The sequence below is a fragment of the Archocentrus centrarchus genome, chromosome 15 (assembly GCF_007364275.1).
Source record: "Archocentrus centrarchus isolate MPI-CPG fArcCen1 chromosome 15, fArcCen1, whole genome shotgun sequence".
NCBI lineage: Eukaryota > Metazoa > Chordata > Actinopteri > Cichliformes > Cichlidae > Archocentrus > Archocentrus centrarchus.
Genome location: NC_044360.1, coordinates 27,131,031 through 27,148,639, shown reverse-complemented (window position 1 = coordinate 27,148,639; position 17,609 = coordinate 27,131,031). Strand labels below are relative to the sequence as shown.

At 41.9% G+C, this 17,609-nt stretch overlaps 1 protein-coding gene across 1 annotated transcript in view; it reads right to left on the bottom strand.

The window, feature by feature from the left end:
• Positions 1-8,233: 8,233 nt before the first annotated feature.
• socs5b (suppressor of cytokine signaling 5b) overlaps positions 8,234-17,609 on the bottom strand; it is a 15,197-nt gene continuing 5,821 nt past the window's right edge. The window contains exon 2 of the mRNA XM_030747694.1: positions 8,234-12,801. Within this exon, the coding sequence (XP_030603554.1) occupies positions 11,101-12,765 (1,665 nt within the window). The 5' untranslated portion in view covers positions 12,766-12,801 and the 3' untranslated portion in view covers positions 8,234-11,100. The remainder of the gene's footprint in view (positions 12,802-17,609) is intronic.

Genomic DNA, 17,609 nt, shown 5'->3' with positions numbered 1-17,609 from the left:
AGTCTCCAAAGCAAGAGCGGGAGCATGGAGGAAGGAATTTGTCAGAACTTCATAAACACATACCTGGATTCGTCTCCCGATGCCAGTGCTCTGAGCGAGGAGAACTTTCTGGAAGATGGTTGAGCTGAGGGGTGAGAGTAAGCAGGGCTGCTAAACGAGCCCAGGGTTTACACAGAGGCCAGCCAAGCAGCAATGATACACTGCACCGGAGGAGAAGGACACAGGGGAGCAGGCGAGAAGAAAAGTGGTAGAAATAAAAGCAGAGAGCCAGAGAGAAAGAAAAAGAAGAGGTTGGATAGAGCCCCTGCAACGTGAACAGGATATGTTCAGAGTTTGTGTATATATATATATATATATATATGTGATATGCACACATACATATACAAAGAGGAATGGGGCAGGGTTAAGGGAGAATGAAAGAGTAAAGGAGGAGGGAAAGAAAGAGGAATTAACAAGACATGCCCACTGAATTTTCCAGGGTCTCTGCCAGAGAAAAAAATAACTGTTCAAATGTGGTCCAGCTTTTCTTGAACTGACGGGTGGAGGCATTGATGAAGAAAAGGGGTGTTAAAGAATGTTAATCACGGTTTGGATAAGGATTTGGTTTTCATCAGATTATGCTGAACAAAACCCAGACATCTGGCTTGAAGATAATGGACAGGTGGCAAGTCAACTTTCCAGGTCTTAGAACGGTCTAAGGGTAAAAATCACCTCTACACTGCTTGGAAGATTTTGCATTGAAGATCTAATGCTAGCTGATACCGTCAGAGTTACTGACCATAAAATTTAAAGCGTAAAAAGGCAAAACAGAGGCCAGAAAATGGGGCAGGTTGAACTTCCTCTTTAAGTCCCTCTAGCCGCGTCGACTCTTCTGCACCAGATGATTGTGTGATTGGCCCTGTTTCTCTTGGCTCAGTTGGTGGAAGAGGAGCAGGCTCCAGGCCCGGCCCTATTCAGCCCTCTCAGCCACTGGGAGGTGAGCTCCACAGTGGGTGTAAAATACTGTGAGGCAGATATATTTCTGCTATGAAATATGGATGTGAGCCTTGTGTGAGCGCGTGCCTGTCTGTGCTTGTGCATTTGCGTAAGGTTAACTGGAGGTCAATGCTGACTTTGCCACCAGAGACTTGGCAGCACTCCAGAGCTGGGAAAGCAGCAGCAGTAGCTCTTACTCACTCCCTGTCCTATGTCTTGCTCTCCATGCTCCTCTTCTTCGTCATCCTCTTCTTCTTGCCAGTGCTATTGCAGTTTGCGTGCAGATAGCATGCAGGGAGCCATGTGGTGTGTATCTGTGTTGAGCTCTGGGCTTAGCACTGTATGTGTGAGGAAAAAAGTAGGCTCACTGAGCATGAGAAGTTGAGGAAATGAAAAGCCTAACTAGTTCACAAGTGAAACAGGAGTCAGATGAGCCCGAGAGAATGTAAGGGGAGCAAAGTTTTTCCCCATGCATTGCAGATGATTCAGAAAATTGGGCTGTAAAAAAGCCCCTCAGGTATTACTGGTACAGTAAAAGCTAAAAATACAAATAACAGTGACCTCATTAACAAATATGTTACAATTTGAGCAGAGGCATGAGAATGATCCCAAGCACACTGTCTATGCAGTAAAAGCACACATCTGCAAAGAAGTACTATCGGGGGGTATCGGCCTCCCCTTCACTAATGTTGGGATCCTCTACAAGACTTCAGTATTATTCAGTGTGGAATCATTGTGAAAGAGAGCAGAACAAAAGGCAGCCAAAATCCAAAAAAAGAGCCTTGAATTTCCTTCAAGAAGCCTGGAGAACTATTCCTGATGACTACTTCAAGAAATTCCAACAAAGCTGCCTGAGTGACTTTCAAGCTCGTTAGAACTGTACAGACTCTGTTTTTGCCTGATATGCTGCATTTCCATGCATGTTTGCACATACCGTCATTCAACAAACCTATTTTTCTAACAATACAAAGAAATGAGGGGTGGCTCAAGACTTTTAGTATTTTGGTAATGTAATTAATTAGTTGGGGATGTTTCATGGTGATATGCAATCATCAAGGTTTTTAGGTGTAACAGAAGTTTCTAGTAAAAGTGTATGGAATTTTACAGCAAATACACTTTCTTTAGAAAGGTTCAGAATCTCATCTGTAAAACTGTTTAACTCTAATGTATCAATAAAAACAGAGTATTTTGAACTTGGCTTCATTCAGCAGTCACATCTGTTCCAGAAATGTGTGCAAATCGGCAGATAGCTCAGCAGACATTACATCCTTTGTTTAAACATTTCTGAAATCTTTTAATACAAAAGCAGTAACAAGTGGGAGAAGGTTCATGGTGATATGTTAATTGAACTTTATTCTCCTAGTGCACTAAAGTGAGAAAAAAAAAATCAGTATTTAGGGATATATTTATTCTGTCTTGGTTAAATATAAAAATTAAATACACAGATTTAGCAAGCAATTAGGTAGCTTACTTTAGCACTGACCCTAGTGTAATTGAGCTGAATATAAAAGCATTGGCCATATTTGCGTTTCTTTACTAAGGTTCACTTTTCTCTAATTAACATGTTATATGATATTAGTAACAATAAAGGAATAAAGGAAAATGAAGGGCCAACTTTGTTGCTAGATTTAGTGACTTTTCAGACTCCTCCAGTGATTTTTTTTTTTCTTTTTTAAAGCGACTAGTGACAAATCTAGCAACTTTCTCCAATGTTAATGGAAACTTTTGGAGCCCCAAAGCAAACCCAGGTGGCATCCCCAGTTTTTGTAGTTGTACGTATTAAGGTTGCTTTTTTTACTCTCCTACAGCCTCGATTAGAACTATGCAATGACCAGTTATGCATATTTGGTGGTGAAGTCATGTAGCGACTTTTAAGACTGCCAATAGCAACTTTCCTTATGGAGGCACTGGCAACACAGGGGCCTACAGGCATTTCCCCCTTTATTTAGGAAACAAGAAAGGGGAGGACCTGGCACTGGATTAATTAGCTTGCCTATTTATATTATATTCTGGCTTACAGGTAAATTTGGCTACAAGCAGGTGCAGCTGATAACGAGGCCTTACCTCCACTTGTCAAGTCAGCAAATTGTTCTTTGTGCTGTTTGGAGTATTTTGTGACAAACAGTACGGTCTACAGTGAAGTACAGCCTTTCAAAGTTTGTGCTTCATTTCTGGTCAGTGAAATCTTAGTATTTTATTACTCTTTAACTTAGCACTAATTGGCAGCTGTGTGTTCCACCCATGCAATCTACGGCTGCAGCTTGCCAACACTATTCAGTAACTTATACCCTCACATCTAAATACAATCACTTCTAGTAGCTGTATTTCCCAAATGGCAAACTCTTGCTAAACTGAAACATTTTCCACTTTGACTCACTAAAGCATGCAGAACAGTGTATGTAAAACTAGGCTATTCAAGTGTGGCCTAAAAAAAAAAAAAAAAAAAAGTGCTGTTTTAACATGTGAACCCTTATTTTCAAATGACATAAAAACATGTTTTCAGCAGAGAACAGCAGACAAAAAAAAAAAAAACAAGAAAAAAAAACATTTAAATCTTGATAGCAGCATGGTGGTTCTCACCCTTGACGTGTCTCTTGATGTTGCTGCCAACAAAAACTGCTTATTGCAGCTCAACGTGCCGGCAGGGATGGAGCCGTGTGTACAGTGGAGGCCAGCACACTGGGCTGATAAGGAGGCAGCGTCTCAGATGGAGTTGACTGGGCAACACAGAGATAAAAATCTGGAAGGTTTGGCTTGTTGATAAACTGACAAGACCTTCATCATCTGCACTTTCATCCCCATCCTCCCTCCCCTTGTCAGTGACCCACATCTAACTCCAGATTCCACAACTTATTGCTGGAGACTTTTTGCTTGGTATCTATTCTGGTAACACCAGAGGGTTGAACAGGGGAGCTGAGGGTATGTTTTGACAGCTTCATAGCAGGTTTTATGAGTTTGTTACTCAGTTTGGTTAGTTGTCCGCTCTGAGCCGGCACGAACTTGCTAGAGCTGCACGGCGGCTTGCCCTCGCCCTGTCTCTCCTCCTGGGTGAGCGTCAATTATTCACAAGCGTTGGGTAGCTAACTTGAAACCGATAACCCACATGCTATTTATACTTCATTTCAAATGAACAAATACTTGACTGTGAAGTTCCAGGCGGCTTGACCATGCCTGTCTGCATAGCTTCTGCCGGGCACAGCGAGGGTGGTAGGCTTGTGGGCATAGTGTAGGGGCCAGTTGGGAGAGTGCCGGGGTCGTCCACTCATTGGGAAAAAGGTTGAATCAGCAGGTGCACACCAAAGGTGAGGGTAAAGCTTAAACTAGTTTTGCCCGTTTTGGGGTCCACAAACTGAAAGCCCACTTTATGTGCCATTTCTTCAGCTTCTACCAATCTATGAACACACATTCTCAGCACCCTTGTAGCTTTCAACAAGCTGAAACAAGATGCAGCACATGAGTGTATTCATGTGTAAAGATTTTTAAATGCTTGGAATTCAGATAATTTAACTGGAGTATGTTATTTATTTTTTCACTTTTTTTGGTATCAATTTGGTGTTTAAATCCTTAAAGGAAAACTGGATCTACATGGTGATAATATGAAATGATGTACAACCTACTGAAAAAAATGACCCCATGAAGTTGAAAGTACACGTCTATGCATGCCAATATTTTGCTGCTTCGTGGTGATGCATCACCTAGAAGGATTTTCAGGAAAACGTTACAATGTGTTTACTCAGTTCATAGTGGTTATTATTTTAACCATTTCTCTGTTTCACTGCCTGCTATGGGCAGAAGCATGCAACTTAATAGCTCTCAATGATAGTCCTTTTCTGTGGAACCAAGTACATCACATTCTGATTTATCTGTAGTTATCAATACTTCTTGTTCAGATCAAACAATTCACTGTGGGGGTCGTTCTGTGATGAAGCAGCAAATGCCTCCCTCCTGACCCCTGCAGAATCGGCTTATTTCTCTAATGTACATTTCATTAAATTGTTTATCTTCATACTACTAAAATCAACTACAGGTCCTCAAAGTTCATGGGGGTGGAGCAAAATTTGGCGCTTTTCCACGCCCACACCAAGTATCACAATCTAAATCTCAAAACTAAATCTAATTTTTGTTCATAATTATTTCTAAAACCAAGCAACATCACAAGTTAGATTATGGCTTCAATAGCAAAACTGCACCAATTTAATGTCTGTGATGGAGTTAAACACTGGTGTGTTGGATGTTTGATCTGTTTTCTAGTAATTCACTGGAGAAAACCTCAAAAAGCGCTCCCTGAGTAAACCCACAAAACACGACAGGTAACTGGTCAAAAGGAGCATACCGGTGAGTACATTTTGATACCAGGATCATCTTCTAGCAGTTATTCCCTCTGAGACAGAATATTTTTTTTAAATGAACATTTTTTTATATATTTGAGACATGCCCAATACTGAGATTTTAATTCATTTCTTTGTGTAATGGACCAAACATATCATCTATACCAAGAGACAAGGACATAAACTGCAGCTGAACAAGACGCGGGCTTTGATAAACAGGTCGGCCTATAAACTGCTGGGGCTTCCATACACAAACTCTGCCTCGAATAAGTGAATAAGGGAAATTCTGGAGTTTCTGGATCTGTTAACGCTGTCCCTGTAAGGCATCCGTCACTGGATTCGGCAGGTGGGACAACACCAAGATCAGGAGTAGGAAGTGTAGTGGAAGAAATAATACACAAACTAAACTGTATTGTGAGCTCCAGTAAATCCACTTTTGGCTAATCCTGACATGCATTATGGAATAATAAAGACATGAATAAATAAACACAAACAATATTATGTCATGGGCCAGTGTGGATTACACTTAACAGTTTTATTTGGAATATTAAGACAATGAAGCATAAGCCAAGCACCAAGAGTGACAGCTACAAGTGTTGCATCATACGGCTCTTAAAAATGAACAAGTTATACTGGAAAACAAACTTTTTTTTTTTTTTCCTCTTTGAATGGTGATGCAGATACACAGAACCGACAGTGAAATGTGAACATGATTATGCCATTTACACGCTCCAAATTCTACCTGACAGCAGAAAAAAAAAAAAAAAAAAAAGATGGTGAGGAAAAGCAGAAAAGAACAGAACAGCGATATTCGTCTGACGACAGCTTGGTCAGCCCCGTGGCAGCGGCTGTGGCCCCGGATTTAAAGGGCTTTTGTGATTGGCCAAAACGAATAGGGCAGTCTGGGAACATGTCGGTGCTGCAGAGTGACAACCATTAGTTCCCATCATTGTCAAGTCCTGTTGCCTCAGCACCCACATCCACACAGCAACCAATGTGCACATACAGCATTAAAGTGACAGAGGATTGCAACCATTGTTACACTACACTCCATTGCATATTAGGGAGAAGTTATAAGGAAAAATAATTCTTTCATACTTTAACTTTCAGACTTCTGTTTGCATAAAGCACTTAACCCAGCTTTCTAAAATATATATGGGAACAAGAAAAAATTAAATATCTTCTGAAACCTCGAGTCGTACCGTGGTGGTGGGGGTGGGGGGGTATGTGTCCTACTTCCAGGGATATTGCTGTAAGGAGACAACCGTCTCATCCAGCCACACATGAGGCTTTCATAGCGCAGCTGAATAGTGTTACACTAATGAAATGTTAAGTTTTATTGTGGCATTTTGCTTGTCTTAAGAAAGTAGAATATACACACACCCAGTTTTACCTTCCCTTTTTTTTTTGTGGGTGTGTTGCACAGAAACATGGTGCTGGCTAAATGTGGTCCATGTTTAAACATCCCTGGTTTAGGGTGCGGAGGTGTGTGTGTGTGTGTGTATACCTGGGGTAGTGCATGTGTTAAAAGAAGTGTTGATTGTGTGCAAATCTGTGTGTGTGTTCCAGACAGTTTATGCACCACGGAAGAATAAAATGTCTTTTCATCAGGCTATTACACATCATCATTCATACATATTTTTTTTTCTCTCCTAAATCTACGGGTTATATGGCAAACATGTGCTACGGTTAACGTCAGATATTTCCCATGGGGAAAATTGGGTTGAGAGGGTCCTGGGACTCTCCTTGCAATGGGCCTGCCTGAGAATAAGTGGAGAGGTGGGGGGAACAAGGGCAGAGAGGCGTCGTTCATAGGAGTCACTGTCGTCACCCCTCACACTCAACTCTGCTCGCCTCCCCACGGGAAACTCTCCCTGTGTGGCTCTGTCCGTACGCTAACATACACACACAACACACCCACACAGTCTGCAGCAAGGTGGCGAACACAGCTCCCATCAACACGCCTTTGGGACCAACACATTTTTTCCCCTTCAAAACACCCACCCAAGTCTTGCCATCCTGACACACACACAGGGCCACCCGCAAAAATGTGGACAGTGGAACATTTTCAGTTGTTTTGGATCTTTAATTCAGCAAATTGGTATAACAATAAAATAAAAACTAGGTTTCGGGGTATTTAATCCCTGCTGGGTTTGGATAGTGCAATTCCTGTTTTAGAGCAAGGCAAACAAAGTGATCCTCAACATAAAAGTGAAAGCAATTCAGCAGGGATTCATTGCAGAAGACTAAATCTGATGACTTCAGGTGTAAAGTTTGTTCTGAGAAGTTGACTAAAAGGCCAACAACTCCAAAAACAGTTGGCTGTTGCTAAGCTTGTTTTAAATCCAATATGCTGAACTAAAGAGAAAAGAAAAAAAAAAAGAACCATGTCGCTGTCCAACACTTGCAGGCTATTCTGCATAAAACAAATACACAATTAAAGTGCTATTTTACTTGGACAAATCCTTTGCCCTCTCTGTGAGCATACTGTTGCAGCAACAGGAAGCCAGGGCTCTCAGCAAGCCAGCTACACCTCTCCTCCTCCCTACTCCTCATTGTTCACTTCAGCCTAAACAGGACACTATAGCCACCTCCACATCGGCACAGTGATGTCAGGGATATGGCTAGATGGTGAGAGACAGCTGGGACATAATAAAGAAAAGGCCTCCCTCACTCATACAGCAGCCATAAAGCAACACAGACCAGCCCTTACAATACCCGGCGAATGTGGATTCCAAAATGGCAACGCTGGCCTTTTATCAGTGTCTGCAGGTAGGATGCAGCACCTCTACTGTAGGAGTTATGTGCTATTGCTAGGCTGCAGCATGAGAGACTGGATACAGTGAGATTGGTGGCCTGATGTATGCATAGTGTGTGTGTGTGTGTGTGTGTGTGTGTGGGGGGGGGGGGGGGGGGGGGGGGTTCTCTTTTATAATTTCAGCGTGAAAGCTAAAAATCCTAAAACACAGAAGTGCACATGCAAGAAAACTTAATGTCAGCCTTATTCCATTCCTCCTAACAGTCACGCCGGCCACTTTAGCTAGCACAGGTACATGCAGAAGGAAGTGCAAGGCTGTGGGAAATGTACCAGACGTTTATGTGAGGACATAAGTAAACTGATCAGTTCACAACATGGCTGAGAAAACTAATACTGGTTGGTAAAATCCTTTAATAACCATTTATCTTTTACCACCTGCATAAAAATATCTCCTGATAAATGCATGGGAATTGGACAACAGATTAACAGAGGAAAGGAACTTCATACTGAATTAAGGATGTAGATCTACGTCTAACGTACTACAGAACTAGCCATTAATTGTTTGTAAAACAAAATCTAATCTAGCTTAAGTCTAGCTACTGGATACAACAATATAAGCTTTAAAGTACTAGTTAATACACGTAGGTGTGTGCAAGAACTTTGGTCACAGATGCAGATATTCACGGACAAAAATGATATTTGTTCATGATTCATCCTTACTGGAGGGAACTAAAACATCCTCTAACAGATGAGCGGGCGGACGCCAGGACACGAAAACACGAGTTTGAGAACTCGACAGAGTAGCCTCCTCAGAGATCATAATCTCATTTGTATTTCAAATTAAAATTTTTAGTTTGAAACATTAGCCAGGGGTTACATCTGTAATTAAACTACTCAAGTTTCCACCAGTTTCATCCTTCTTCAGTCATTTACAAATTTTATTAAAAGTTCAACTAAAGTAATTTACTTAAAAGCCAGTTAACACATGTTAACAGCTACTCGACACTGAAAAAATTCTGGTGATGACGACCTGCTTTTAATACTGATGGCTAAGTTAGCTCATTCATGCTCTCAGTAAATCGTAAAGCTTCCAGTCTCTCATTACAGCTGTTTGACAAGCTGAAGACTAGAAAGTACATGTGATGGACATCTAAACTGAAATATCCTAAGCAGCGCAGCTGAATCTGGACCCACCAACAACCTAGTATTACAATAGAAAGACTAATGCACACCTCACACATCTTGTTTCAATAATCTGCAATAGCTTAATCAACATAGCACCACTAAAACATTATCGGTTATAAAATCTTTAATATGCACCGTAAGTATTGAGCTTAGAGTTCCTCAACTCTTCATTATGACCATCTTCAGTCTCATTTGATGGCAGCTGAGTGGACTGTGCTGAGGCACCTCCTACTCGTTTGGACAAAAAAGGAACACATTACTGGTTATCTACGAGGCACATAGGTCACACTTAATGAGACATAATGAAAATGGCAGGCCAGCCAATAGTGGGTTTGCACCAAGCGACAACTAAAATCAGAATATGCCCACCTCTCGAGAGTTGAGGATTGTCGTCATTTAATACTGTAACTATGACAATGAATGTAACTGGGAAAATGAGGAAACAGAGTACAGAGTAGTATCAATTCCCAGTTAAAGCCTACACTGTTTTGTGGCAATGTTTTTCATAAAGTAAATCAGGAGTGCAGTCTAACACTGGGAGTTCTAGTTTCCAATTTTAGAAGATTGTTGTCTTTCAAGTATCAAAAAAATATCGTGAGGTTGGCTGCCCTCTTCATTCATCGTCTTTGACTATATGAATTCCAATCCTGAACAAGCCACACTGCTGCCTCACAACACTGTAGATCAACTTATTTAAAGAGATACATTCTTCACCCAACCGCTCTCATATGTGCCTCTTTATTGTAACCAAAAGGACACTAGACCTAGCTGCACTAATGTTTCAAATGTCTTAAGGAGGCACCTATAAAACAAAGTAAAATGTTAATCTCAGTTTCATACAGGAAGAACTGAAGTGTGTGTGTCTGTGTGCATACATTTTCACACTGGCATGCACAATGTCAAACTGCCTATGGTGCATGAAATGACAGGCTGCTTTCACAATTGTACCAATGGCAAGAATTTCCTCACAATCTGTCCGTCACGTTTGAAAAGCAATGCCACACAGGTGGAATAAAGCTGACAAGTTTGCTTACTAAACAGAAAATAGTCAACTGATTTATTAATCATCACTCACAGTTACAACTAATGTGGAGTCCTTAGAAAGCACTTGTTTTCCCTCATCTCTGGCTTCACTGATGCATGCAACAAGATGGCAAAGAATATGCCGTATGTAGCTCTATCCATGGGACAAGCTCTGACTGCAATATACACCAATAGCACCTCCAAATACCCTCTCAACCCACACACACACACACACACACACACACACACACACACACACACACACACACACACACACACACACACACACACACACACACACACACACACACACACACACACACACACCTTCTCTTTGGAAGGTGCTTCACTAGATGCTTTGACAAGCTAAGGAAGAAAAATAAGAGAGCACAAAGTGAGCTGTACAACATAGCTACATAGGCCTAAATAGCAATTTGGGATGAACAGGGGAGACATGCAGGTCTACAGCCAGGGTGACGTTGTGGGATCAGGCAGACATTTAGCACGAAGCAGGAGAGGAAAAAAATAAAAAATAAAATAAAAGACTCAAAGCACTGATATTTGTCACTTCCCTCCCTGTCAAAACAACCTGTTCAACACAAAAACATGTGCTTGCCAGACAGCATTATACTGAATATAATATGTATTTTTTGTGATGTAAGTAATAACTAAAACAAAGTTTAGAATGAATCTTGTATAGCTTGTTACACTTAAACTCCATCCCCCACCAGTAAGAAAGCCATATCAGTATAGCCTCCAATTTGCTAATGAGGAATTTCTAAAGTTATGTAATTCTCCTGCAGCATGTCTACAAGCAATGGAGACACCGCCCTATTTGACTTTGAGTGGCGGTTCCCTCTCCAGCCAGCGAACTCGTACTTTCTGTTTATAGTGATACTCCTTGAGGAAGTCCTGCAGGGCAGGAGGCAATGGCAGAGAGCCTATACCATCATAAGTGGTCCAGCGGCAGATGGCAGCCCGTGCCAGGTGCTGCAGGCCAAAGGGAAAAGTCCGATGAAGAGGCGCTGTAAGCAGAGGTTCAAAAAACATGCAGGCGCTGGGGTCTTTGTAGTGCTCCAGCAGTCCTGTGACAGTGGAAGAGTGGAAAACGCAAGGGTCGTGAGCATCAAAGCTGAAGTTGTGGTTCCACTGCTCGATGCGTGCATGCAAGGAGCGATTGTAACGGCGGAAGCTAACGGAGAATAGGTAGTCCTCCTGGGCTGAGTCACGCAGCAGGAAGGTGCCCTCAGGCCGCCCGTCCAACAGCGCCTCGGCCTCGTAGCGGTCCATTACACCCCAGTAACAGGGCAAAGCTGTAATCTCTAACAGATCTGGCACCAGACAATGGATGTAGTCTATCTGAGTGTGAACCTTCCAGGGACCAGGTTGTTGTCGGCTTAGGTGACCATCCCCTGAAGCATGCCTCTGCTTGGGCCTCCTGGCCTGCAGACATAGGGTGGTTGAATCCTCCTCAGAGTCACAGTCCTGGGCTGCTGCTGCTGCAGCCCCTAACACCTGCCCACAGGCCCCTGATGATCCAGCAGCCACAGAGCTCCCAGCCGCTGTGACCCGGCCTTCCCCAGAGGCCTCTCCCATGCCAGGAGCCATCTTTGGTCCCAGTTTGTAGAGAGAGGATCCTGGCACTGAGGCCTCCAGGGTGTGGATCTGTGCATTGGGTGGCGGGTCCACACCTTCCTCGATGCTGAGCCTGCGGCGCTCACGCAGACGTTCTTCCTCATCCTCAGGAGAGGGGTGGGCTGGGTCAAAAGCATCCAGGAGGGCAGTAGAGGAATGCGGGCTGACTGGTGCTGTGTGCTGTTTGATCAAGTGCCATTTGTGAGCAAGGTCTGAGCCTGGTGGGAAGGGGCAGGTCTCCAACATCAGCTCTGTGAGGTGAATCTTACGTTTGGAGGTGACGGGGTTCTTCGAGGAACGTGAGCACCTGCGAGCAGGTAGGGGCAAGCACAACCCAACTGTATCACTTAGCCGCTGGCGCAGAGACCGGGCATTTAGACTGCGTCCTCCTGAAACAGAGTCATTTGTCTCCTGGATAGAGCTGACTCCATAGCGCCTGTCCCTACGATTCCCACTCCCCCGTAAGCGGCCAGACCGCCTATCTGCCTCCAAAGAGCTTTGGGTTTTGGTGGAACATGAGTGTTTTTTCTTGCCCCCCCATGGAGCATGACGGGAATAGGAGTCTCTACGGGCCAGAGGAACACCCCCTGACCCACCCCGCACATCCTCAGCATCCTTGTCGATAGTTATCTCTACAATCTGAGGTATGTCTGACACACAATTATGATGACGGCGCCCTGCTGTTACCATTGGCACTGGTAGGAGGCTCCGTGACAGGCTGGATGCCTGTGCTCCACCTGAGCTGCCTCCTTGACCAATATCCACCACACAGTGGACGGTGTCTGCTTCAATCCTGCTTTCATGGGGTCCTGAACTGTTGTGGAAGAGTGTCTGGCATCTGCTCTTCAGGTTGCTCCACATGGTGCCCACTTTCTTATTAATAGGAGCCCCCGGGACCTGAATATAACAAAAGACAAAACTGATTAACTCACAGATGAAGAAATCCAACAGCAACAATGGCACCTACATTTAACACTGATGTACAAGATACACAAAGAATGTCCTACATTTAAATTCCCCAGACTAATGTGTATCTAGTAATTAGACATGGTGAGAGTATAATGGGGCCAGAGTGTCTGAGAGGTGGGTGAGCTTGAGCTGTTGGAACAGCAGTGCTAGGAGTTGCCAGGCAGATGAGCAGGGACACAAGGCCACAGCTATAAATGAACCCAGGATCTGCTCACAGCTGATCTGCTGGTATGTACTGTATTACAGAGCCAGTCTAGACCTGACCAAAAACTTTCCCTGTAACAGCAGCAGTCAGGGCACATGTATATTCACATACACACACTCACATAAGCTGTTGATTTATCACTCTAGTAAAATTTGACAGGGATTTGGAAGTTGTAGCAGTAGAGTCCATTCTAATGATACAAATTTTACAGTGAGCAGAGACACCACTGGTAGGTGGCCTGCCAAAGCCCCAAAGAAAACATAACGCAACATTTCTGCAGCTTTTCCTTTCCCGTTTCAGGTGAGTTTTTGGGACATCATGGCTTTGTTGGTGTCCACACAATTAGCAAATTCTAAGATGCTTCTGCGGAAACAGAATAATCAACCAAACAACTTTGCAACTTTGGGCCAATCTATCAGCTGATATTAGCTAATTTGCAGATATACTGGTATCAGCATTTATAGCAGAGAGAGGAGAAACACCCTCAACCACATTATGAGTGTTGATGTTGCATAGTTTGACCACCAGAGGACACGCTACAAATTCATTGTTGGCAACATGCTTGGAAGGCCACAAACAACCAGATGGTCTGAGAAGAGGCCTGTCCTACAAAGCTGGATTTAGTCTTATTCAGGTAACTTCGGGGTTAACCTTGGGTCTTCAGTACTACAAAGGTGGCTCACTTCTTACTGGGGTATACTGCCTTGGTAACTTATCTGTGAAGGTAACCTACCCTAAAGCAGGTTAGCAGGTTAGCAGATTAGCGATACACAGGTATGAAATCACCACTTACTGACTAATCAATTTTCTGGAAAAATAGCATGACCATTCCAGAAAGATCCCTCCATCTCTGTGAATGAAGAGTAGGAGGGTCTAAAGGTTTTTTAATTCCTCTAAAGTCTTTGCATTTCCCCCATGACCATCGGTATTGAATCGAGATTATTTTACGCAACTTTAGGCTGTCTGCTGCAAGCATTAAAACAATCCTATTGCTCTACCAGCATAAATATATAATCCTAAAATGGAGCTCTTATTTGCATGTAGTCTAAGCCTATGTTTAAACTTTATTTTTGTATTAATTCTTTACTCAGACTGTTAAAGTCGATTATAATCGATCAGATTCTCCAGTGTCTTAAAGATTGAGCTGTTATTCTAATAAGCCTGTTAACTTACAGAATTGGCATTTTAACTGGCTCTCCTTCCTGGCTTCAAATAGGCTAAAGTTTATTAATATAGTGGCTCTTTTCCAGTCTTACTGAACAAAGTGCTTAAAGCTTCTACAGCACTTTCCCTCACACACACACACACTGCTGTGTTCTTTTCAGTCTCTATTGTGTGTTTAACCTCCATATTTTTCCTGTAGTGTAGTTTCATTTTCCTTTAAAAAAAAAGAAAAAAAAAGCTGCTAGCCAACCATTATGAAACACTATGCCAACCAGCATGCAAAGTGAAATTTGCCTGTAAATACTAATGAGCACATTATGGTTTAACACTATCAGCTGTAACAGAAAATCTTATGTAAGGCATAGCAAACCACGCTGGAATTCAACACATCACATTTGCTATAGTCATCCCACTTATGGATTTGCTTTGTCAGAAAAAAATAAAGGACAATGTCTCTATTTAGCAGCCATTTTTGGTTCCTACACCTGGACAACAGCCTGCAACATTAGCACAGCTCATACAACCCAGCTGCATTACCCAGAGAGTTTACACTAAACTTCAATATGTCCGTAAATATTTCAGAATCCAGGCCGTGTAGAACAACTACCAGACAAATATTATAAATAGCCACATAATAGTGTCCATTTAAAATTCAGTACAACACCAAATCAATCTACATCTCCTTTAAGGAGGATGCCAACTCCAGAGTGTGTACCTGTCATGACACTGGCTCCATTAGATTCTAGACCTGTCAGTTGGCTGATACATTTCTGTCCTTGAGGCCATTCAGCACTTTGTTGTAAATGCACTGTGCTTCCCAAGAATAAACATTCTAGTTACCCAGGAAATATATTTCAGTCTACCTTTCATTTTCCAATTTGTGACCCTATTTGCACATGACTGCTATAACCAGGGGACCTCATGTGATTTAGACCAGCTCTTGTCTATGTTTTGTCCTTTGTGTTTACATGGGATAAGCAAAGTCTACTTTATTCTTTGAAATATTATTCCCCACATATACAGATACTGATTGGGAACTGTTGCTTGCTATTAACCTAATGTTAGGATGCCCCAATAATAATTCTTAAGCCTTTTGAAAAACAGCTAAATATTTCTTAATGCTGCCAAACATTTGCTAATGCCGCTTCCATAATTGAAGCAGAAGAGAGACAGAAGAGACAGACCTCTCTGTCTCTTGTGAGGTAGTTCAATTATAGTGTAATTTCAATTTTTAATGACAAAATAAATAAGGGCTATAATCAAGAATAAAAAAAAAAAATACTGAAGAACAACAAGTCATATTTTTAAAAAAACTGATGTTCGCTGTGTAAGGAACAGATAACTTAAATGACCAACAGTAAAACTCTTAACTCTTTTAAACATGCATTTCTGTACAACTTGCTCCTTGGCCAAACTAAAGTGATGTAAAGAGCAAGTGATGATACTGAAATAAATTCACAAAAACATCTGCAGATGCAAATGCAAAAACACAAAAACGCCCCCAAAGGTTTGACATTCTTGGGGGACAACCCAAGTTGGCAAAGTGATGTACCTTAGATTTAGCAACTTTTCGCACAGTTTAAACATTTTTTCTCTTTTCTGTTTTGTTTGTTTTCCCCAAAAAAGGCCTATTAACACTACCTTGCAATGAAATCTGGCTGTTGGCACAGATTTTGCTGCACTCTTCACTGGATAAGCAAGCAGCAATGCTAAAGAGGCTGACAGACGGCAGAGGTGTTGTTGCTTTTAGAAGTGCACCTTATCTGTGCACTGAATTTGTTATGATTATTGAAAGTAGAAATTAAAAATTAGACACCCCACTAATTTTCCACAGATAGTCATTTCTTCTTCCTGCCAACACTGATCTGTACATGTTTTTAATTATTAAGTACATATTAATTAGTAATAGGTGAATGAAAAAAAACTCAAAATTATGATCAATATGAGAGGAGTAGGGATTAAAGGTAAATATCAATGTACAGTATTTCTAAAAAAAAAAAAAAATTCATAAAATTCATTTTAAAAAATTAAAATAAAAAAGGTGTCTCCCCTATTTTGTAGTCTAACCCAAAGAGTATTTGTGCCAATTTTCAGAATATTTCAAAAATAAATGACCAAGGAGTAGTGAATTTAGCAAAAAGTTGACAGACAATGGACGTCTCAGTATTAGATTAAAAAAAAAAATTTTTTTTTTATATATACACAGTTTAGATAATTGTGCACACACCAGGCTGTTAGCATTACATACCTGGAGCAACAGCAGATGAACTACGAGCTGGGCAGTCAAAAACTGCATTTCTTCATCTGAATGTGATGTGCTTGTGCTAAATGTTTCAACATTTTGTTTCAGCCTTTACAAGCAAAACACTGTTGCAACTGTCGCAACAAGCAGTGTCAGCATGAACTCTAGCGAAGTTCAACCATACTTTTGAGCATTTATTTCCTATGCAGGGTTATAACCAGAAAAAAAAAGCAAGGTTCAGGCAATGCTGAAGCATACAATGGGATGCAGTACAAGTGCTGTGTGTACGCCAGGGGTGTCAAACTCAATCACAGAATGGGCCAAAATTGAAAACACAGCATAAAATTGTCGCTTTTTGGGGAAAAAGTGGCTAAATCTAGCGACAAAGTCGTCAAGTTGGCAACACCGAGCTTCCGGAAATTTATGTTTAATAGGAAGCTCAGAATTGTCATTTGTGCTCCCCATTTCCACTTCTTCCCCCTCGCTTTAATGATGGTTGCCATTTTGCTTTCTGTAGCCACATGAAATCAAATGTGAACAGAGCTGTCGCGAGATCACGCGTGCACGTTGTGAACAAAACTGGCCGTCCCCAGTGATACACTGCAGATAGCAGTGAAATAATACTATAGTGGCGCGATATAGTGGGACAAAACAAATCAGTCTGGTATAAGCGACGGAGGGTGCAGGACGTGCACCCGCTTGCTAATTGCAGTGATAGCGAAGAGTTCCAACAGCGATCCAGTGAAATTCTCAGCCCGGCACAAGATGACCTCAACATGGCACAGCGCCGGGCGATCAACCGCTGGCTAGAACCTGGCTATGTGTGAGACAGAGGTGACCTTGCATGCAAGCTCTGAAAGCAACAGAACTCTTCTGGATAGGGAACAGCAAAAATGCACCACAGATGAACGTCTTAATCAGCAACAGCTCAGAAAGACATTTTTTATGTACGAATAATTTTTTTAAATTTTATTTATAAAGCATTAACGATAACATCAGAGCTTACTGATAGTCTGGTCTTTAATAATTTAGTTCTAGCACTTGTTTAATATTGGGTTTTGGTACCCACCCTTACTCTATGTTCCATATACGTCTGCAAAACAACCCTGAACAAGTTTTCTACAT